Here is a 20,295-nt window from a genome sequence, read left to right as displayed (position 1 = left end):
ATAAATTAATAATACATTGAACCACTTGAACACAAATGCTTCCATAATATTAGCAATTTTTCTTTTATCATCCAACAGTAATCTTTTTTTTTTGAGTCTTTGACTGTCCTGAAAAACACTATATTATTATTATTATTATTATTATTATTATTATTATTATTATTATTATTATTATTATTGTTGTTGTTGTTGTTGTTGTTGTTGTTGTAATGTTCACCACAACATTTTGTATTATCCTTTTTCTTTCTTAATTATGTTTGCTTTACATCACCTGCCTCTGATGATTTGCATTGATTTGTTTTATACCCCTGCTGATTGCCTAATTTATATATTTTTGTATGGTTTAGTGAACCAGTTCCCTCTGTAATGAAAAGTGATGGTCTCTTCCAGTATGACAATGTGCCCAAAACCAGATTTCCAGTGTTAACTGTCTCTAGCTAAACCACCTTGAGTATAATGCAACTAAATTAAAGCTTATAAAATATTATGAAGAATATCTGTAGTAAAGTGTGTAATTCGTTTTAAATATGTTGAAGACTTCTCACAAGTCAGGACATCTGCTGTTGATATTACAAAAATAGACTTAGAGTTCAATTTAAGATGAAGTTATACTCCACTCCCCTCAGGTCATACAGCCATGTGTGTAAAAGTGTCATCTGAGCAGCATTAAGTATTCATACAGTTTTAAATGAAATGTGCTAACTCACCTGATGGACACTATTGTAGCTGTCTCTGTCTCTGCTGACGTAGCCTACATGTCTATAATCTATATAAAAAAGAAAAGCATATTATATAATTGTACCTGATAGAATAAAATTATACAGAAGAGAGGCTCGATAAAATGCTGCACCATATGCACTTGTGTATGTGTCACAGACAGCTGCAGTGTCTCTGGCCTTTATGGTGCCATCCGCCGGATGATATGCCCACCCTACAATTATCTCCCACTACACAGCACGGTGCAGGAAGTCTTTGTAGCCTATAGCTGTTTGAAAATACTGTCAACCAAATCAGCCAGTAGACTAAAATAACTAGACTACTATTCTTCTACAGTACCCTTTCTACCAACAATTGTTGCATGAAGAGGACTTGTTTTTTTTTTGTTTTTTTTAATAACTTTCAACAATAGGCTTTTGGCCTTTGCCATAAAGACCTATCAAAACTACAATTAAGCTATTTTATGCCACGCAAGCTGTGTACAGTTGTTTCTACACTAGTAAGATAATAAATTCTATGGCAGGACGTGGAGTCGCTTTGATTGACTTTTTCCACAAGTCGATGACTAATAGCATTGATTTATTACTTATTCTATAATGATTGGACTGAGTATTGGTATTTGAGCGTGGATGTTTTCTCTGCAGCTGTGGTTTACTTTGAGGAGGCTCAGTGCTGCTGTTTTCCTGTCGTCCTCTAAAAGCTCATCAGGGCATTGAGGCAGGCTGGGCTGACACAGTCATCTGCCTCCACCGTGAGGGCAGCGGCGCATCATCTGGAGCTGGAGTAGACTCACGGCGGAGGGGCGGGGACCAGACGCAGCTAAAGCTCACATTCATTAACAAACGCCGTCCACCGGGAGCCCGCTCCGGTAGCACCGCTGCACCGTCGACATGGTGGCGGTACAGACGTCCCCCAATCTGTCTCCATCCGCGGAGTGGATCTTCTGTCTGGATAAAAGGTGCGTAAACGCATCCCTAGTGCACGGTGATGTGCAGTCCACGCTATGCTCGTGCTTTGGTCTCCTTCATTCATCCGTGTCAACGTGATTAATTGTAACCGGCTAATGCTGCGTGTGCGCTGCGTGTGCACTGTGTGACACCGGGCTTTACGCGTTGCTTTAAAATATACATAAAGTCTTCTATTGCATATGTGTATTCACATAGTGGTGATGGGAGCTTGTGGTGCACATCCTCCTTCCTGAACCAGCGGTTATTGTGTCCTCAGCGAGAAAGGCGTTGGTGCTCGAGGTTCACCAGGATGTCTCTGCAGCACATGGGATGTGATGGACGCCTTATTGTTATGGCATACTACTGTTGCTATTCCACTTAACAATGATAGTCTATGTTTTATACAATGGCATGATGCCAGTCTTAAATCGGATTGGAATAATTGGAATAATTTACAGCAATTTGCTCCATTGAGGTAGATGTACTTGTATAGGTTGTAAAGAGGTGACACAAAGATAACCTACTTGTCAAAGCAGATTAGACTACACCATGGACACAAGAGTTTTATATTGAAGCTGTCTACTACCATGTTACTCTGAGCTTAAGAGGGGTCTTTTGGCATAAATAAATAAACAATTTTAAAGGGCACCTATACTGTAATTGGAGCTCAGCATTGAGGCGTGCTGTAGCCTATATGACTGCCCCCTCTCTACACCTACACATTTCATGATGACACATCCTTACGTTACCAATGGCAACCTGAAGCTGAGACTTTGTCTATTTATGATTACCTGTTTCTATTCACGTGTATGTCAGAAGTGACCATTGCATGCATGAATGCTAGTGTGAGTAATTAAACTATTTTGTTACAGTGTAGGTTACATGTAAATATAATCATTTTTTATTGTCTGTTGTAACAGACCTTTTGGATCTGTGTTAGTGTCATTCAGTTGCTGTTGTTCACCTTGTTTTGGATGCATTTAGCTTGTTGCGCATGATGGGTGGGAGAATATAGTTGGATGGCAATTATTTGGGGCAATTTTTTCAAAGTAAAAAGGGCCTTCATGTTCTTCTCATTATGTCAATTACACCACAGAAAGATTGCATAGCCTGTTCAGTTGTAATGGTTGTTTTACATCACATGAATGAGTGCACTCTTCAGTTTTACACCTTTTATTAAATCAATATTTTGTGCTGGACGTTTAAGACCTTTTTCCAAAGTGACTGTTGTTGTGGGAAAAGAAGATACAGTTTTGAGTCTTTTCTGCAACAGTTACTGGTGAGATAATGTCTTATTGTCTTGGTTAATTCTTTAACAAAAAAGCAAAACCACAAATCAACCAGTTTAGCCCAATGTAGTTCCTAACGAGGCATTAAGTGCAAGTATATCTAAGCCTGTTGGCTTTATGAAGCAAAACAACATTAATGATTGATGGCATCCTAACTATTGTGAATGTAAATAGGCCACTACATCCATACAGGGTCAATTAGCAATTAGCTTTAGCTTGTCTGGTCTTGGCCACATATTCTATAGGCTATTTTTGATATTAAAATTCCAGTAAAGAAACAAATATCTGAAGTTGTGTTTTATTTCATTCACTCATGTTTGAGTAATGCTGGATTTTTAGGGATTTTTTAGCTGCATCTGCAATCGCTTGCTGCATCCGCAAATGATTCTATTGAAGGTGTATGGAGTTTAAAAACCACATGACATCACAAGGTGGAACTTAGCCTAAATATGCAGTGTTTGTGTTTTAAACATGTGTGAGTGAAACAAAACACAACTCCGGGTATATTTTTGATGAGGAAACAACATAATAACATAGGCTTTTTTTTTTTTTTTTTTTAAATCTAATTCGGGCCTTTTAAGCATGTCCGAGGCTACCATTGCAACACAGTAGTGCCTAATGCAATGGAGAGGGCTATTCTGAAATGTCATGTTATCTGACCAGCAGACAGATAGCTTGACCTTTTCAGCCACCACTCAATTATTCATTATCTGACTGTTTATGCTCATTATTCAGCGCTTTTACAAGTGCTGGGGGGTTGTTAGCGACATGGCAGTGGGGTGTTGAGAGAGCTGTGGGTACACAATGTCAAGCTTATCTCATAACAGTTACATATTCATCTCAACGCTCAGGAAAATCTGTTTGTGTGTTGACGCTGTCTGACGCTTGGTCCTCTGCCATGAATCAACCTATAATATATTTGTGTGGAAACAGGGATGCTTTTCCAGATGGAGATTTCCTAAAACAATCTGCCAGGCCTTCTGCAGCCTCAATATTTGCGTCTAAGCATTGACTGTTGTGAGGATTGGTTGGCTAAAAGTCCTCTGTGTGAGTGTGGTTGAAAACAGAGCTGTCTGCGGGCTTGATCCATGGAGCCAAAAGGGCTGGGAGAGGGGATGTCAGGAGCAGGAAGGATAGAAGGAGCCAGAGATAAGGTAACAGCGTGCAGCTCAAATCCACAGCACAGCGATGGAGGGATGCTGCTGATTCTTGTGGACAGTCGAGAAGCGAGCAGTGGTGATGTGCAGGGGTGCATGCAATCAAAAAGGCAAAGAGTGCATTGTTAAAGCAGCAAATGTACACTATTTCTGTTACAAGCATCTGTCTATGCATCAAAGATTGCTTCAAAAGTGAACTAGAATTTTTAGAACTTTAATGTATTGTATGTAGGCCTGTCATAATAATTACTATATCGACTTATCGTCAAACAATATATTTTGTGTACAAGTTCTTTGCAGAGATTGGAGATTTTTGTAATATGTAATAAGGTGAGACTGAAGAGAAAATGGTTAACTGGTTAATTTAAGATTTATTCTGCCATGTACTGTTTGCAGATCTTTTAATGATACAGTGTATTTAAAAATCGGTTTAATGGCATTATCCTGTTTTGTGTGAGTGACATAAGTAGTTTAACATTTATCACAATATTTATCTGTAGCAATATATCATGCTTTAAAATGTATTATTTCTTATTGCATGTTGGGCTCTATTGCAAAGATTATTTTTCATATTCAAAATTAAAAAGAAAATTTAAACTGGACAAAAAAAATGTCATCTTCAATATGCTTTTTCAGTTCATACTGATATATATATATATATATATATATATATATATATATATATATATATATATATATATATATATATATATATATATATATATATATATATATATATATATAAGATTACTGATTCAATTTTATTTTTCTTATTAAAAAAAAAAAAATTTGGCTTTCATTCATTTCATTTCACTCACAATGTTGAAAATCACATTCTATTGTCTAAGTTTTTTTAAATTATCATCATGGTTTCAAAATTGGTATCAAGTTTGAAACTTTAGCATCATAACAGCACTAGATTACTGTATCCAAGTTAACTGTCGAAGCATTACACATATTTATAATAAGAATGTTAAATGTGCTTGTTATAATATTCAGCCCCTCTGCAATCCTGTGGTTGTCAGTTGCTCTTTTAATAAAAACATAGAAACTGAATGACAACAGGTAGGCTACTCTTCATGGAGAGGGTTATTTTAGAGTCCAAAATATTTAGCAGAGATTTGCTGGAGCGACACCCAGAGGGGAAGGCCACATTAAATGAATCAATAGTCTGCGTTTTAACAATTTGTACAATAGACACTAAAGCTGAACAAGTTAACCTCTATGCTTCTGCGTCCTTGAGTGTGTGGGAGTGTACCTGTCTGCTATATTAACCCATTGTGGGCTCTGACGTTCTTGTCAGTGCACCGCAGGCCAAACTGTAGGTGGCTGGAGGAAGAGGATGAGTCAGACACAGAAATAGGGAGGGCTCAGCTCGTCAAAATAAGCAGCCTGTGCCACTGGCAGATGTTGTGGATTTGTAAAACGTCTGTCTGTAGGCATTGTCTGTTTATTCACAAGAACTATCCAAGGTCTGCAAAACTGCATATTCCTTGCAGGTGTGTTTTGCTCTTGCACAAGTTTTTACTTTGGAGCAAATCCTGGGACCTAGTTAAGCAGTGTTAAAGGGTAATAATAGCTTAATCTGAAGGTTGTGTTCATTTAAATAAAAGTTGAAAAATGGAGGAGCTGTGTAGCTTAAAGAAGAAAGGGTTCTCTTACATTTTTTTAAGTTTTTTGCTCTGGAGGTGAATGCACACATGTCTCAGGGGATGGAGCAGGAAAATGGATGGAGATATAAAATAGGATAGAGCATAATTTAGGAGAAAGCAGACAAAAGCTGGTGGAATAGAGAGAGATAGACAGTCATAATAGAACAAACTCACATACAGATGAGTCACTCAAATTAATGGGTCTTAATGTAGTGTGTGGTCCTCATTTTGCAATATCTCAAATCCAACATTTAGGTTTTCTCTTGTTACATATGGAGAGGCTTATGTGTTCATGTGTGCCTGTCTGCATTTATGTGTATTAGAAACAGCAGCAGTACAAATGCGCTCGAATATCAACACCCAGCTGGAGGTCTGCGATGAGAGAAGTAACGCCTGCAGCCCTGCTCTTATCACAAAGATCCAAGCCAGGACTCTAAGCCACAAAAACAGACATAGCACTAAAACAACAGATGATGGAACAGCTTAATGAGCCAAAAAAATACCCAGCTCTGCTTCATTACCTACTGTATAACAAATGTAGTTTTGTTTTTAAATGCCCTAATGGCCAGACTGTGTGTGTGCAGGCCGTCGGAGCGCTCTGGAGAGGATGTGGATATCATTCTCACCAGACTCAGAGAGGTCAAGGCCTTCCAGAGGTTCCCACCTCCACTGCTCATGCAGATCTGTAGCTGTGCCTTTTACGAGTGCCTGGAGAAAGGCATCACTTGTATGTATCTACACACCATATGACAGGCTTACAATATATTACACAAGATGTCGTGGATTCAATGCACATGCAAAACTCTATAAAGCCTTTACATTCATTGCTGTGCTCTGAGCTGTGAAGTGTTTTCTGTTTTTATCAGTGTTCAGACAAGGAGACATTGGTACAAGTTGGTATGCTGTTCTCTCAGGCTCACTTGATGTCAAAGTGTCAGAAACTGCCAACCATCAGGTATGTATTTCATTTTGTGCAATAGTCTTAGGCAGTTTTTTTATGAAAGACTATTGGCAAGGTATATGCCATGTTGAAAACCAGGCACACTGGATAAAAATACCAAGAAAAAAAAACCAAGCCCTGTACTTGTTCTTGTGAATTTGAACAGGGGTAAATGCTCTTACTATAGCCACATAATTTTTATTTGTGTCTGGTGGAGAAAAAGTTATTACCTTCAAGTTGTTATAGGATCTGTCAAAATAACTATCCTAAATCACTACCTTATACATGTCAATACTCTTTTACTTTGCTATATGCAGTACTGTATCTTGCGTTGAGTCCCATTTGTGTGTTTTCTTCTCCAGCCCTGATACTGTTGTGGTACATTAGTTCATGCCTCTATGCCTCCGTGTGGCAAAGTAAAGCTGCTGTTCCTCCTTTGAGAAATGCACCACAGTTTCCCGCAATAGCTTTGTGTCGTCATATAGACTGAGAAGAGAGAGGATTTGTGGTGAATGATAGCGATAAAAAGCCCCTTTATTATGAAATATCCTTTTCATGGCTATGGCCCTAAGGAGCTGTTGGTGGCCTAGTTTCTGCAGCTGTATTTGAAATGTCACTTTGACCACTGTGTAAGAATGTGTGGGTGATGTTACACGTGTCTGATTTGGACATGAAATGCCCTGCTGTATCATGCATCAAAAGACATAATCCTTGAAGAAATGCCATGTAGCGGTTTTCTCATGTATGAATCTATTACCATTAATCAGCATGCTAATCTGTCTCCTGGCTGCAGCCGTCTACACTCATTTGTAAAATATAGATATACTAATTCCTGAGTGCAATGAATGATTTTTTGTTTCATGTTTATCTCATGCTTTTTATTTATTTTTAACATTCTTGGTATACAAAGTCATTGTAGTGTCCATGTGCAGGATGCAGTCACTATTTGTACACTGGGAATTGGGACTGCATTTGGAGAGTCAATCCTGGACAACACACCCCGCCATGCCACCATTGTCAGCAGAGAGACCAGTGAACTGCTTCGCATTGAACAGAGGGAGTTTAAAACCCTTTGGGAGGTAAGAAGCCTTCAGAGAATTTTTTAAATGAATTGTGTTTAATAATGAGAATTGTCGTAGGCTGCATTCTTTGTAGTTGTTATGAGTTTAACCACCAGAGGGCTCTCTACCACAACTGTGACATACTGACTAGACACTTGAAATGGACAGTATAAAAGAAGATGCAATTAGAGAATTTGTTGTTTTTATTTACCAATGACAGTCTGATATCCAGAAAGAAAAATGACAAAAGTGGTAGTTAAGATGGTTGAGAGATAAACTAGTGTTCTCTTAGTGGATACAACATGTGTAGGCTGTATGTTATAGATACAAATGTTGCTTCATCCCTTTATTCTATAGCCAGTAACAGTGCTTATGGGCATTGGCCTTCTTGATTGACTGCTGGCATAGTACAAGATGCCTGCTGTGAACCTCCTTGTTAAGGTTACTCACTTTATTCAATAGGTCCCTCTCAGGGTATAACAAGGAGCAGAGCTGTAGGAAAAAGTTTATGTAACCTTGCTGGCTGGTTGGTGTTTTTCACAACAATTTTGTAGAAGTTCTTAAAAATGCATTGTATAACTTTTCTGGTTGAGGGTCCGTCAAATGCTTTTCTCCATGGAGATGTCATTGTTTTGTCTAGAATGCAATTTAATAAGTGTAAAGTATAGCTGCTTAATGTCATATTATGGAACGTTCCAGGCAGAGTAATGACAAATCCATAAAAACACGTTGCAGAGCATAGGGACCCCCAACCAAAAAGTTTCATAGTGCACTTTTAACTTTATTATTATTATTATATTATAACTTTATTATTATGTAACATGTTTTGTTGTTATTGGATTTGATGAAGTGCTATACAAGTGTACTTGTATCAAAGCTAGACCATGCAGTATTATCCTCTGCCCCCTGATTTTTATCCTCCTAAATTATTAATAATTCAACTCCTCCAGGATTCACTATATATGTATGTCCAACTTGGCTTGTTGTTTTAATCACATTAAATATTAGCTGTTTCTTTGATGTACTCAGCCCTATTCATCTCCTCTATCTCTCTATTATACTATAACTGATTCTAAGCATGTACCTCAAGCAAGCAATTTCTAGCAATATAATGAGTTTATTGGAAATTGGCCTTTTGAATAAATGAAACTACTCATTATTGATTACATCCTCTCCATGCTATTCCCCACACTTCCCTCAGGCTTTGAGCTTGTGTCTTTTACCAGCCTCCTTCCTCTCCCCCCTTTGTCCTGCTCTTTCTAACCTTCACTTTCCGCTGGAGAAGCCTCTCATCACCGTGGTAACCTGTGTAAAGGAAAGCGGCTTGGTTTCTTGGCTCTCCATCGTTGCAGGGAGAGAAAGAGGTGTTTTTGAGAGTCAGAGGGGACATAGAGCGGTCGTGTCAGAGAAAGAGGGAGGATGGCCGGGCTGGTTTGGACCGGGATGCTATCCGGTGGAGTGTGTGTGAGGTGTAGCGGAGCATAGGGCACTTCTCAAGCGGCTTTACCTCAGGTGAGTCTGAGTTTTGGTCCAGTTTGTGCTATATACAGCCAGTAGCGATGACTGAGGATTAACAGAGGTGGAAGTGACATGTTTCCTTCACATTTTGTACATTGACCTGTTGTGATTTTTATCATTCAATATATGAAAGTTGGAACAATATTTTGGAGCTTAATATTTATTGTGTTTGTATATCTTTGTAAACATAAAATTTGAGCTATAAATGTTTGAATAAGTGACTTCTATGGCTAATTATTGGCTAATTATTGGTTCATTCTGTTACTTATTTGTTGCAGCTCAGGCCTTTTAATGATACGGATTATTTTAAAAATGGTTTACTAGGATTATCTTGCATTACTGTTTTTGTATCAGTGGCATAAAGTAGTTTCAGTATTATCATTTATCACAGTATATCTCTGTAGCAATATATCGTGCTTCAAAATGTATTTTTGTGACAGGCTTATTTGTGCCAAAAGCAGTAGCTTTTATGAGAATTTTCATGTTATTTTGCAAATTTATCAAAGCTTTGTAAATGTAGGATCTCAGAAGAAAATGTGGATGTATAACTACAGCATTGATCTGTTGTTTTTATTCTGTTGTAGTTTGTTGGAATTCATGACTTGTTATAGGATCCAAATAATATAAATTCAAGTTTACTTTTGACTGCATGGTTATGTCATAATCTATAAAATTGATGTTTTATCAATGGCTCTGTTGGGGCTGTCCTTTTGACCAATTGTCTCCAGTGTACATTTATGGATCTGTGCCCATGATGTTTTCCAGCGTAGATCAATAAAACTTCATCAGTATTGGTTTTGCCTGGTGTATACAGCCTCAGCCTCCAATATAAAATACAGTTGTTTTGTTTGTTGTGGGTCTGTGTGCCCCTCTCCTGACACTCGAGTAGACAACTTGTTTTTTGGTAATGACTTTGTAACAGCAGTGCCAACCCAGTGTAATTTAGCTTTAAGTGCCACATCTGCACACAGCCCATCTGTCCTCATTAACCCAGTGTTAAATGCTTTGCTGTGTATCTTACATAATGTCTGTTGTTATGCATGAAAATTATCTACAATGCTACATTGGGCTTTGGTGCACTAGTAGGAAGCCCACAACAGCTGCTTATGAGACAATACACATGTAAGATTCAGAATCTTATGAATTGTAATGGATCTATGTTTTGTGTCATGCAGAAGTATCGTCAGAGCCTAGCTGGACTTTTAGCCCCTCCTTATGGAGCGATGGAGAGTGGATCCAACAATGACAGTGAGTACAGAAAACAAAGTGAAATGTGGCTCTAATCAGTGAAACTGGTAGAAGGTGCTCTTGGAAAACAAGGATCAGACTTGGACCATGCCTATTAACTATACTACACTCATGTGGCTCATATTATTGATTGAATTTTTTACTTATTTTATGTAATTTTTGTATGGTAGTGAGTAATTAAACACTTTAAAAACATGCATTACAATACTGCATTCTTTTTTCACCAAAGGACTCTACCGAATTTTTATTTGTTTAGCTTGTATTAGAATATGGACACTTCTATTAATAAGAAAACACTGACTGCATAATTAAAACAATGAAGTTGAGTCTGATATTATGCTTTACATTTATTTTGAAACAGGGAGTTTAATATGATACTAACGTATATATATATATATACATATTTCAGCCATATTTCAGTTAATTTAATTTAAAAAATCTAGTGACCATGAATGACCATGGATAATTTATACAATGTTAGAATTCCTTCACTTTTTACTATAAATATACTAAATTATGAAATGAAATTGTTTTACAGGACTTACAGATAAAGACAACGTGAACTCTGATACTGCAAACAAAGGCCACAAGGTACATACAGTGTTTTGGTTGTTAAAGTAAACTATAGCAAGCTGCTCGAACAGAACTGTTCTTCTATGTTTTTATTACATAAATGTTGTATCAAATATATATTTTATAGTAAAGCTGCATAGAATTTTATGAATGAACAAAACCACCAGGGCACATTTTAGGTGTGTGTGATTTCTGAGCAGATCCGAGGGATGACTCATAGACAGGAGCCTCTGTAGTTATGCTAATGCCCCAAAATATATTCACCAGGAAGAAAGATCCCAGCTGGCCAATTAGCCTGCTTTTCTTCTGGTTTTTTTTGCATACTGCCTGTTTGCAGGTGTGAGCTGTAAAGGATATAGGAGCTTGTAAGGAGTGTTTGTCGCTACATTTAATAATATTCACATTAGCATGTGTGTAGAGCTCTCTAGTGCTGCTGCTACTACATAAATAAGGATAAATCATGTACATTATTCATGCTTTGTGACTGTTGTGGTCCACTGTTTTGATAGATTCCCTCTGAAAAACTACAAAGAGCCGGAAAGGTTCTTCGAAATGCTATTCTATCTAGAGCCCCACACATGATTCGGGACAGGAAGTACCACTTGAAGACTTACAGGTATATGTTTTATTTACACATTCCAAACACAGGCATCTGTAAAACATTTAGCATGAATTCTTCATCTCATACATCTGTATGGCAGACAATGCTGTGTGGGCACAGAGCTGGTGGACTGGCTGGTGATGCAGAGTGCCTGTGTTCTGACCCGGTCTCATGCAGTTGGGATGTGGCAGTCTCTACTGGAAGAAGGGGTGCTCAACCATGGTGACTAAAACTCTTTATTTATTAACACAATGGGATTTTTGTAATCCTGATATAAACTAAATTTAAGTACATGCACAACAAGCAACATTACTCTACTATTAGCCTACGTCTACTAGATGTAAAGGCAGTCTTAATTTTAAATGATTTTCATTTCAATCTGAAGTATGTAAATTCTTTAAAATCACGGGTGTTTGATTTCAGACTTCAGAGTGGCCTTACTATGTTCATGAATGAACATAATGAGCTATCAGTTTATTTATATTTGCCATGTCTGCTCTTCAGTGGACCAAGAACTGGGCTTCCAGGACAAATACTTGTTTTACCGTTTCCTTGACGATGAGGATGAAGAGACACCGCTGCCCAGTGAAGAGGAGAAGAGAGAGAGTGAGGAAGAGCTGCCAGAGACCATCCTCTTCCTCGCTCAGATTGGCCCTGATGCTCTGCTGCGTATGATCTTACGGAAGTCGTAAGTATGTTTTTTAGACCATGGTTTTATTATTAGCACAAGTTGTCCTAAAATGCATAGCAGAATAGAAGAACTAACCATGGTTTCATGAGCACTTAAATTTACAATGAGATATACTCAAATTTACAATGAGAAACCAAATATATATGTAGTCTGTGTAGCTGGTCATCTTTTGTTTATAAAAGGCAGAAGCGATGTGACTGGTGAGTGTGACTAACTCCACTGTCTCTAGGCCTGGTCAGAGGACAGGAGACGACCTTGAGATCATCTACGATGAACTGCTGCACATCAAGGCCTTAGCTCACCTCTCCAACACTGTGAGTCAGCCTCTGCACTCTGCTTCATTATGAGTGTGAAATCTACAGTATATTCCTTTTTAAACTACCAATAAAATGCTATAACAATACCCCTAGTACTAAAGAACCAAGAAAGTACAGTGAAAAATTTGGGGTGGGTTCATATAAGTTTTGCTTCTTCCCACTCCTTTTTGAGAAATGTGCTTTTCTGTTGTTTACAATGTATATGTAGTATATATGGTTATTTGTTATTATTGTTTCTCTCTTGGCACAAACTCGAAATAAAAACAAATCAATTAATCATTCAATCAAACAAAATACTCCTACAGTGTTTTTAAAATACTTCCAGATCTTTTGGCAACAGAGTAAAAACATCTTTTGGGATGCTCTCCCTGTCATACAGCTAACTGTCATGAGAAACATAATGGTGATGCTTGAATAATTTAATCAACACAAATCTGACTGCATTGTAACTCAAATATGTGGATAATGTGGAAGTCCGGGGAATAAACCCATCATTGTCTTGATGGCAGTACTAAGCGATGTGTGTCTCCCACTGAAGAGTAATAAAAGATAATGGTAGTAGTTTAAGTTTGTCTTGTGTACTTCTTTAGGGCCGTCATTTAAATTAATTATGACAAACGTTTTTATGTGCTTTAATTTGTTTTACAGGTGAAGAGGGAACTGGCGAGTGTTGTGATTTTTGAATCACACGCAAAAGCAGGAACTGTGTGTATGTAAACCTATGCACTTTATTCAAGTACTTAATTAATGCAAATATTTATAAAAAAAATAAAAATAAACACTCTTGTGCTGTTTCCACTCAGTATTTAACCAGGGTGAAGAAGGCACATCATGGTACATCATTCAGAAGGGCTCAGTCAATGTGGTCATCTATGGCAAAGTAAGAATTCACTCACATGGTCACATGATGGTAGTAGTAGTAGTACTAGTAGTATTACCAGTAGAAGCAGTAGCAGAGATTTAATAGTCTACATACATATTTGTCTGTAATTAATAATAATAATTTTAGTCATGTCACGTGGTATAATAGCCCTGGAGGTTCAAAAAGGTCACTTTAAGTCTGAGACAATGGTCATATTTACCCAACAGTAATGCATTTACATGAGTGGCTCTGGGGCCGAAAACACAAGCAGTGGATTTTGGCAACTGCTCCGTACACTGTGACTCAACACAATGAGTAATTATCTTAAGGGATTGCATGCAGAAGCAAATTCACACCATACAGCAGAAACTATTCAGACAGATGTTGTCAGAAATGAAGACCATATATTGGCCATATATCTCTTGCCTTTTTTGTTATTGTTACCACATGTTTTGCTTGTATGTTTTAGGGTGTGGTGTGTACGCTGCATGAGGGAGATGACTTTGGGAAGCTGGCCCTGGTCACAGACTCACCGCGTGCTGCCTCCATTGTGCTCAGAGAGGACAACTGCCACTTCCTACGAGTGGATAAGGAGGATTTCAACAGGATACTCAGGGTACCAACACCTGCATAACATATATATATATATATATATATATATATATATATATATATATATATATATATATATATATATATATATATATATATATATATATATATATATATATATATATATATATATATATATATATATATATATATATATATATATATATGTATATATATGTATATGTATATATATATGTATATATATATATGTATATATGTATATATATATATATATATATATATATATATATATATATATATATTACACACACACATATATATGTATATATATACATATATATGTATGTATGTATATATTATATTATATAATATAAACTAATATTTACTCCTTATGTATTTGTTATATTGTGCCAATGATTACCTTGTAACAAATGTGAAAAGACATGTTTGTCTCCCTCTACTGGTAGAAACTATACATATAACACTAACTGCCACAATCCTTGCAAAGAGAAAAATAAATGTACTTGATAATAAATGTACTGATGATTTTTAGGATGTTGAAGCAAATACAGTGCGTTTAAAAGAGCATGAACAAGCTGTGCTGGTGCTAGAGAAGAGCCCTCGTGCCTCAACACTGGGAAGCATCAAGTAAGTGCAAAGAACACGCTGCTTTTCTAGCCAGTTGCTTCTACATTCAGTTCAAATCCAGAAGGGCAGGAACTGGACAACAGAGGGCTAAAATCCTCTGTCCTAACTTGAGACCAATCAAAATTCTCATAACCTTCAGAGCAAAATATATAACTTCTTCTACCCGAGATAAATAAGAGTTTAGTGCTTTGATTGTTGATTTGGTAAAAATCTGCACTTTACAATACCAAGATATATATAATGAAATTGACATGGGGAAGTTAAGTTAGCATCATAAGTAAAATGTTCAAATGTTTTTCATCCTCAGATACACTGTGATATCAGGAACCCCAGAGAAGATTCTTGAGCACTTCCTGGAGACCATGAGGATGGACATACATCACAGTGAACCAGGTTTAAATCTGACATTCACTTGTCTCTCTCTGGTTTGGCTGTGTGCTTCTTCTCTCTAACATAATTCCTTTCCATCCCTCCTGCCAGACCCAGCACTGGATGACTTTGTCCTCATGCACTGTGTGTTTATGGCCAACAGCCAGCTCTGCCCTCTTCTCATGGCACAATATCCTTCTGCGTCTGCTCTCGGGTGTATGGGGCTTTCCTTTGACAAATGAGGCAACTCACTACAATAAGCCATTTGCTTTATAGCACAAACATATATCTGTTGCCCACTAAATGCCAATGCACTGGTGACAGAACTCCTGGTGTTTGAGCAAGAAAAGCTGAAGCAGCACTTGATCATTGAGCACTAATGAAATACTGTCTGTCTTTGCTTCTGACCAAAATAACCAGTTAAAACTGTCTCTGGAGCTCTTTCCCTCATCTTTGTGCCCTTTGTGGATCCAAACACAATATAATGGGAGAATCAGATTCTGCTGATGCCCTTAAAATAGTAAAGTGCATAGTTGTGTTTTTGCACTTAGCTCTATCCTTATTAAAATGCACAAAGTCCCCCAAAAGATGGTTTAGTCTATAATGAGCACAAGTCACATTCATTACAATAATGATTCTGCACATTAAGTAAGAGCAAAATTTGTTAAGCAAGCAAAACAAAGCATATATATGCAAGTTTCCAAAGAAGGAACTTCTAGAACTAGATTAGATTCCACTATTAACACTCATTCACATATTCATTTCAGTCAGATATCTTTGATGTAAATTACATGTTTTTTCTTAGTACTGTAGGTAAGCATAATTTTAGTAGAGGCAAATGAGTAGAATGAATTACATAGCCATAGTTGTGGTAAAAATTTGAATTTGTACTATCAATAGTGGTCCTTATTTGAAGCCTTTTAACACCTCATTTTCTTTAACCTTGTGTGCACCTACCATGCTGCATCTCCCCCTGGGTCTGAGCAGGAGCGGCTTGAGTTCGCTGTCAACGCTAAAAGAAGAGTCCTTATCTTGACCCTGCGCTGGGCCAATGTCCACTCCTACCTGCTGCAAGAGGAGCCTGCTGCCATTTCCTTCCTTGAGGTAAACACATGAAAACAGGAAATCACACTTTGATTTCTGTGGGTGGTATGGAATTACTATTATCGTCTCCTGGAATGATTTTAGGAGCTGTACGGGAGCGTGTCCAATGATTCCCGAGTGCTAAGAGCTCTGAAAGACTTGGCTGCTGACCTTGAGAAAGTGGTGAAAATTCAGTATGTTTTTTGTAGACATTGCATATTTTAAAGGTGCACTATGTGACTTTTCTGGTGGAGGGTCTGCCACCTGCTTGTTTCCATAGAGATATTACTATATTTTTGCCTTGATTATTCCACAGTATGGAAATAAACTTCACAATGGAGACAGGTTAATGGTCAGATCTATGGAGAAGCAAGCCTGCACAAACAGACTTAATATTTTCTAAGGTGTTTTTGAGCTATAAAACACCAGCAATTAAACAAATGCAAGGGAGATATGTTTAATGCTCTACTGTGGAACATTCCAGGCAAAGAAATAACATGGAGACTGGCACATAGCAGACCCTCCACCTTAGAAGTTACATAGTGCACTTTTAATTACAATTACATTATTTACAACTGTTTAAATTTTACAGCTCAGAAGAAGCAAAGGCTACAAAAAAGGTATGTCCTCTGTCTTATTTAATTTCATCATCAATTTATCCAGTTCTTTGATTTGCACAATGAATTAAGGTTGTACTAAACACATTTTAAGTATCAAAAACCTAAAAAAGAGTTTTGTCATTGTGTAACTGACAAAATTGACATTTCATTACCGTGACAACATTAACGTTGATTTCTAATTAACTGTTCTTACAGAAAACCTTAATACGACAGTTCAGTAATGGGGAAGAACGATTACAAAAGAAACAACCCATAAGGAATCAAGATGACAGTAAGTTTAAATTACTGAACAAACTCAACAAATAATACCTTTCCTGCATCATTAGTACTAAAAAATTGTCTTGTTTTCTTCAAGTCCTATTAAAGGTGTATTGCAGTGATCAGACATACACTACTATACGAATTGCTGTAGCAGCCACTGGGAGGGAAGTGGTCAGTGCTGTGGCAGACAAAATTGGCACAACAGACGAGCTCCTCCTGGTTCACCTTAACTCTGCAGGGGGTAAGAAAAATGAAACGATCCATAATATACCCCTTTGTATTTACATGAATTATGACAAATATATGTTTAATGTGTATTTGTGTGTTACAGAAAAGCAAATCTTGAAGCAAAATGACGTGTCAGTATTTTCCACTCTGAGCATCAACGGACGATTATTTGCCAGTCCCCGAGAGCAACTCAACTCTTTAGTAAATAAATATGTCTATATACCAGTACCGTATATGCAGTTTTGTTCTATATAATGCAATGCAATATTGTTAATAAATAAAATGCAATGCAATGTTGTTAATCAACATTACTTTAACCTGCTAGTTACACCTACAACAAACCTTTTTCACTATTGTACTATAGAGAATATACATTTTTGTTTTATTGTAACTGAACCTCAGCTCTTAACGTCTCTTTGTGCACAGGCTCCTCTTCCAGACCAGGAGGGCCCCACTGCAGGCTCCATGTCCACCTTTGAGCTGATGAGCTCCAAGGACCTGGCCTATCAGATGACCATGTTCGACTGGGAGCTGTTCAGCTGTGTGCATGAGGTAGCACACTGGCTCTAACCGCACATAACAACAGTACATGAGTACTGTTGCCATTAGTTACCTGTCACATCTCTCTTTAGCATGAGCTCCTCTACCACACATTTGGCCGGCAGAGCTTCAGGAGGACCACAGCCAACTTGGACCTGTTCCTGAGACGGTTCAACCAGGTCCAGCTCTGGGTGGTCACTGAGGTGTGCCTCTGTGGACAGCTGAGTAAGAGGGTGCAGCTGCTCAAAAAGTTCATCAAGATTGCAGCACAGTGAGTTGTCCCGAATCACCACTACTTTATACCCAGTGGGGACATTTGATAGCTGTGATGGCGAGTTATTTATTTGTGTAAAATTCAACACTGTCTTTGTTGTCCACAGCTGTCGGGAATTTAAGAACCTCAATTCTTTCTTTGCCATTATTATGGGGATGAGCAACCCAGCTGTCAGCAGGCTAAGTCAAACATGGGAGGTACATCTATTTTTAAGAACATTTATGAAACTTCATATTTACATTAAAACTGTAAAAATAACATTTGCAATTAAAACAAAATGTGTTTTTTCGGAAACACTTTACACGTCTTTCTCACTGACAGAAACTTCCTACCAAGTTTAAGAAGTTCTATGCCGAGTTTGAGAGCATGATGGTGAGTTATTTAGGTAGTAGTATTTCAATCAAATTCACATTGGTGTTGGTTTAACATCAACCATCAACATGATTTGCAGGACCCCTCTAGAAATCACCGGTCGTATCGACTCACTGTTACAAAACTAGAGCCCCCAATCATTCCCTTCATGCCTCTTCTTCTCAAAGGTGCGACTGCATTTTATCATAGTCATTTGGATCACCTCATGTTTTTGATCTTTTACATCAAATGCTCTTTATCCTGTTGCAGATATGACTTTTACACATGAAGGCAACAGAACATATATTGACAATATGGTCAACTTTGAAAAAATGGTGAGTCTGAAGCAATTGATTGGTCAATATTAACAAAAAATTAAATGAGTGTCAAAAACACAAAATTAAAAGCAAATAAAAAAGTTATATCTATCTATTTTATTTCAGTTAATGTATTGATTAATTTGCTTGGTCTGGCTGTAAAAAGTAATGGAGGTTTTTGGAGGGGTCCCCTAAAGTGTAACTAATACTTTCCCCATCTTTCATTCAGCGTATTATCGCCAACACAATTCGACAGGTACGGCACTGCAGAAGCCAACCTTTCAACCCGGACATCTGTCAGCCCAACAAGAACCAGGCCGAGGTGCGGGGCTATGTCAGGAAACTGTGCGTGATTGACAACCAGAGGGCGCTCACGCAACTCTCCTACAGGCTGGAGCCAAGAAGGACGTGAGGCCACTATACAGTACACCCCCTACTACCCTCACCATGTTCAAACCAACTACATTTAAAAAACAACACAATCAAAGGGTCTGTAGCATTTCACTGTTTTGGACTCATACAGTATTGTGCCATGAAAAACCTCTTCTTCCTTGACAGTCAGAAAGCTGCTATTTCGTCAGTAGACTGTATTACTTGTCACTGTTTTGGACTTGTTAGATAGATCTGTAATGCATAGAACTTGGATGAATTATGTTGCATGATTGACAGGCTTTTTGTTCTATACATTGTATTTCTATCTAAGTGTCCTGTCTGTTTTAATGTACCTGCCTGTGTAGCCTGTTTACACTAAAGACCCTTCTTAAGTCACTATCATAATCAAAACATTACCCCTTTTCAGTACACAATATAAAAGTACATATTTTCATTAATCTATATATAATCTATAGATTATGTAGGATTCAATGTCCTATGGGTGAGTAAATGTGTCTTACAGTTAGTTTGACACGTCCAACAACTAGAGTATTAGCGGGTCGGAGCCCTAATGATGTTACTTAAAGTTTCCACCTAAGTTTTGCCTTTATATTGTCCTCAGCTCAATGCAAGTCGAAGCAGATCAGATTTGCTTTGAGAGAAGTCAGTATTTCTCTGTATTTATGTGTGTAGATTTTGAGTGTGTTGATGACAAGTGTCAATATTTTCCTTTGACCTCAGAGGCTTTAGTTGTGATTATTGGTATGTGTTGAGAACTGCTGTATGGCCACCCTTTTGGAGTGGTTTGTGACTGTACTGTTTGTGTAGTCTGCCTTGTAAATAAAAGTTAAACAAATTTAACAGTGTAATATTGCTTCTTTGTCATGAATATCTGGCATTTGTTAAATTTTGCTGTAATGATTTTTTTAGAGGATGTGAATGTAACCAAGTAGCATGACAGTATAACAAAATTATACAATAATACATGAAAACTTATACATTGAATCAAAAAGATTATCAACACTATTTGCAAACAACTTTTTAATAACGAAATTATAGCCCAATAAACGCATAGAGAAACAAGTT

The 20,295-nt window shown here is 37.5% G+C and overlaps 1 protein-coding gene across 3 annotated transcripts; it reads left to right on the top strand.

Annotated features, from left to right (window-relative positions):
- Positions 1-1,542: 1,542 nt before the first annotated feature.
- LOC110173508 (rap guanine nucleotide exchange factor 4-like) lies at positions 1,543-19,249 on the top strand. Of its 3 annotated transcripts, none has more exons than XM_055151713.1 (29): positions 1,543-1,675; positions 6,347-6,489; positions 6,629-6,717; positions 7,635-7,781; positions 10,457-10,529; positions 11,068-11,087; positions 11,612-11,718; positions 11,804-11,925; positions 12,208-12,391; positions 12,624-12,708; positions 13,360-13,420; positions 13,515-13,591; positions 14,043-14,189; positions 14,700-14,794; positions 15,102-15,187; positions 15,275-15,353; positions 16,117-16,267; positions 16,352-16,440; positions 16,839-16,866; positions 17,062-17,137; positions 17,222-17,368; positions 17,459-17,556; positions 17,782-17,907; positions 17,988-18,166; positions 18,276-18,366; positions 18,491-18,541; positions 18,621-18,708; positions 18,791-18,855; positions 19,067-19,249. In XM_055151713.1, the coding sequence occupies exons 1-29, from the start codon at positions 1,608-1,610 to the stop codon at positions 19,247-19,249; spliced, it is 2,955 nt and encodes a 984-aa protein (XP_055007688.1). In that variant the 5' UTR covers positions 1,543-1,607. The 3 variants fall into 3 exon arrangements, with proteins under 3 accessions (XP_055007688.1, XP_055007687.1, XP_020795189.2); XM_055151712.1 differs by having other exon boundaries at positions 15,102-15,208; positions 15,281-15,353; XM_020939530.2 differs by having other exon boundaries at positions 11,068-11,120.
- Positions 19,250-20,295: the final 1,046 nt, after the last annotated feature.

Source organism: Boleophthalmus pectinirostris, unplaced genomic scaffold (assembly GCF_026225935.1).
Source record: "Boleophthalmus pectinirostris isolate CB_2022bp ecotype Guang Dong unplaced genomic scaffold, ASM2622593v1 HiC_scaffold_16, whole genome shotgun sequence".
Taxonomy (NCBI): domain Eukaryota; kingdom Metazoa; phylum Chordata; class Actinopteri; order Gobiiformes; family Gobiidae; genus Boleophthalmus; species Boleophthalmus pectinirostris.
The sequence above is the reverse complement of the archived record's forward strand: the minus strand, read 5'-3'. Positions and strand labels throughout refer to the sequence as shown.

What these genes read in the sequence shown, in the direction of transcription:
- LOC110173508 (XM_020939530.2), top strand. Translation starts at nt 1,608, where the DNA reads ATGGTGGCGGTACAGACGTCCCCCAATCTGTCTCCATCCGCGGAGTGG. An exon ending in CATAAGGAATCAAGATGACA is followed by an intron (nt 17,138 to 17,221) that starts GTAAGTTTAAAT and finishes GTTTTCTTCAAG; the next exon opens with TCCTATTAAAGGTGTATTGC. An exon ending in CATGCCTCTTCTTCTCAAAG is followed by an intron (nt 18,709 to 18,790) that starts GTGCGACTGCAT and finishes ATCCTGTTGCAG; the next exon opens with ATATGACTTTTACACATGAA.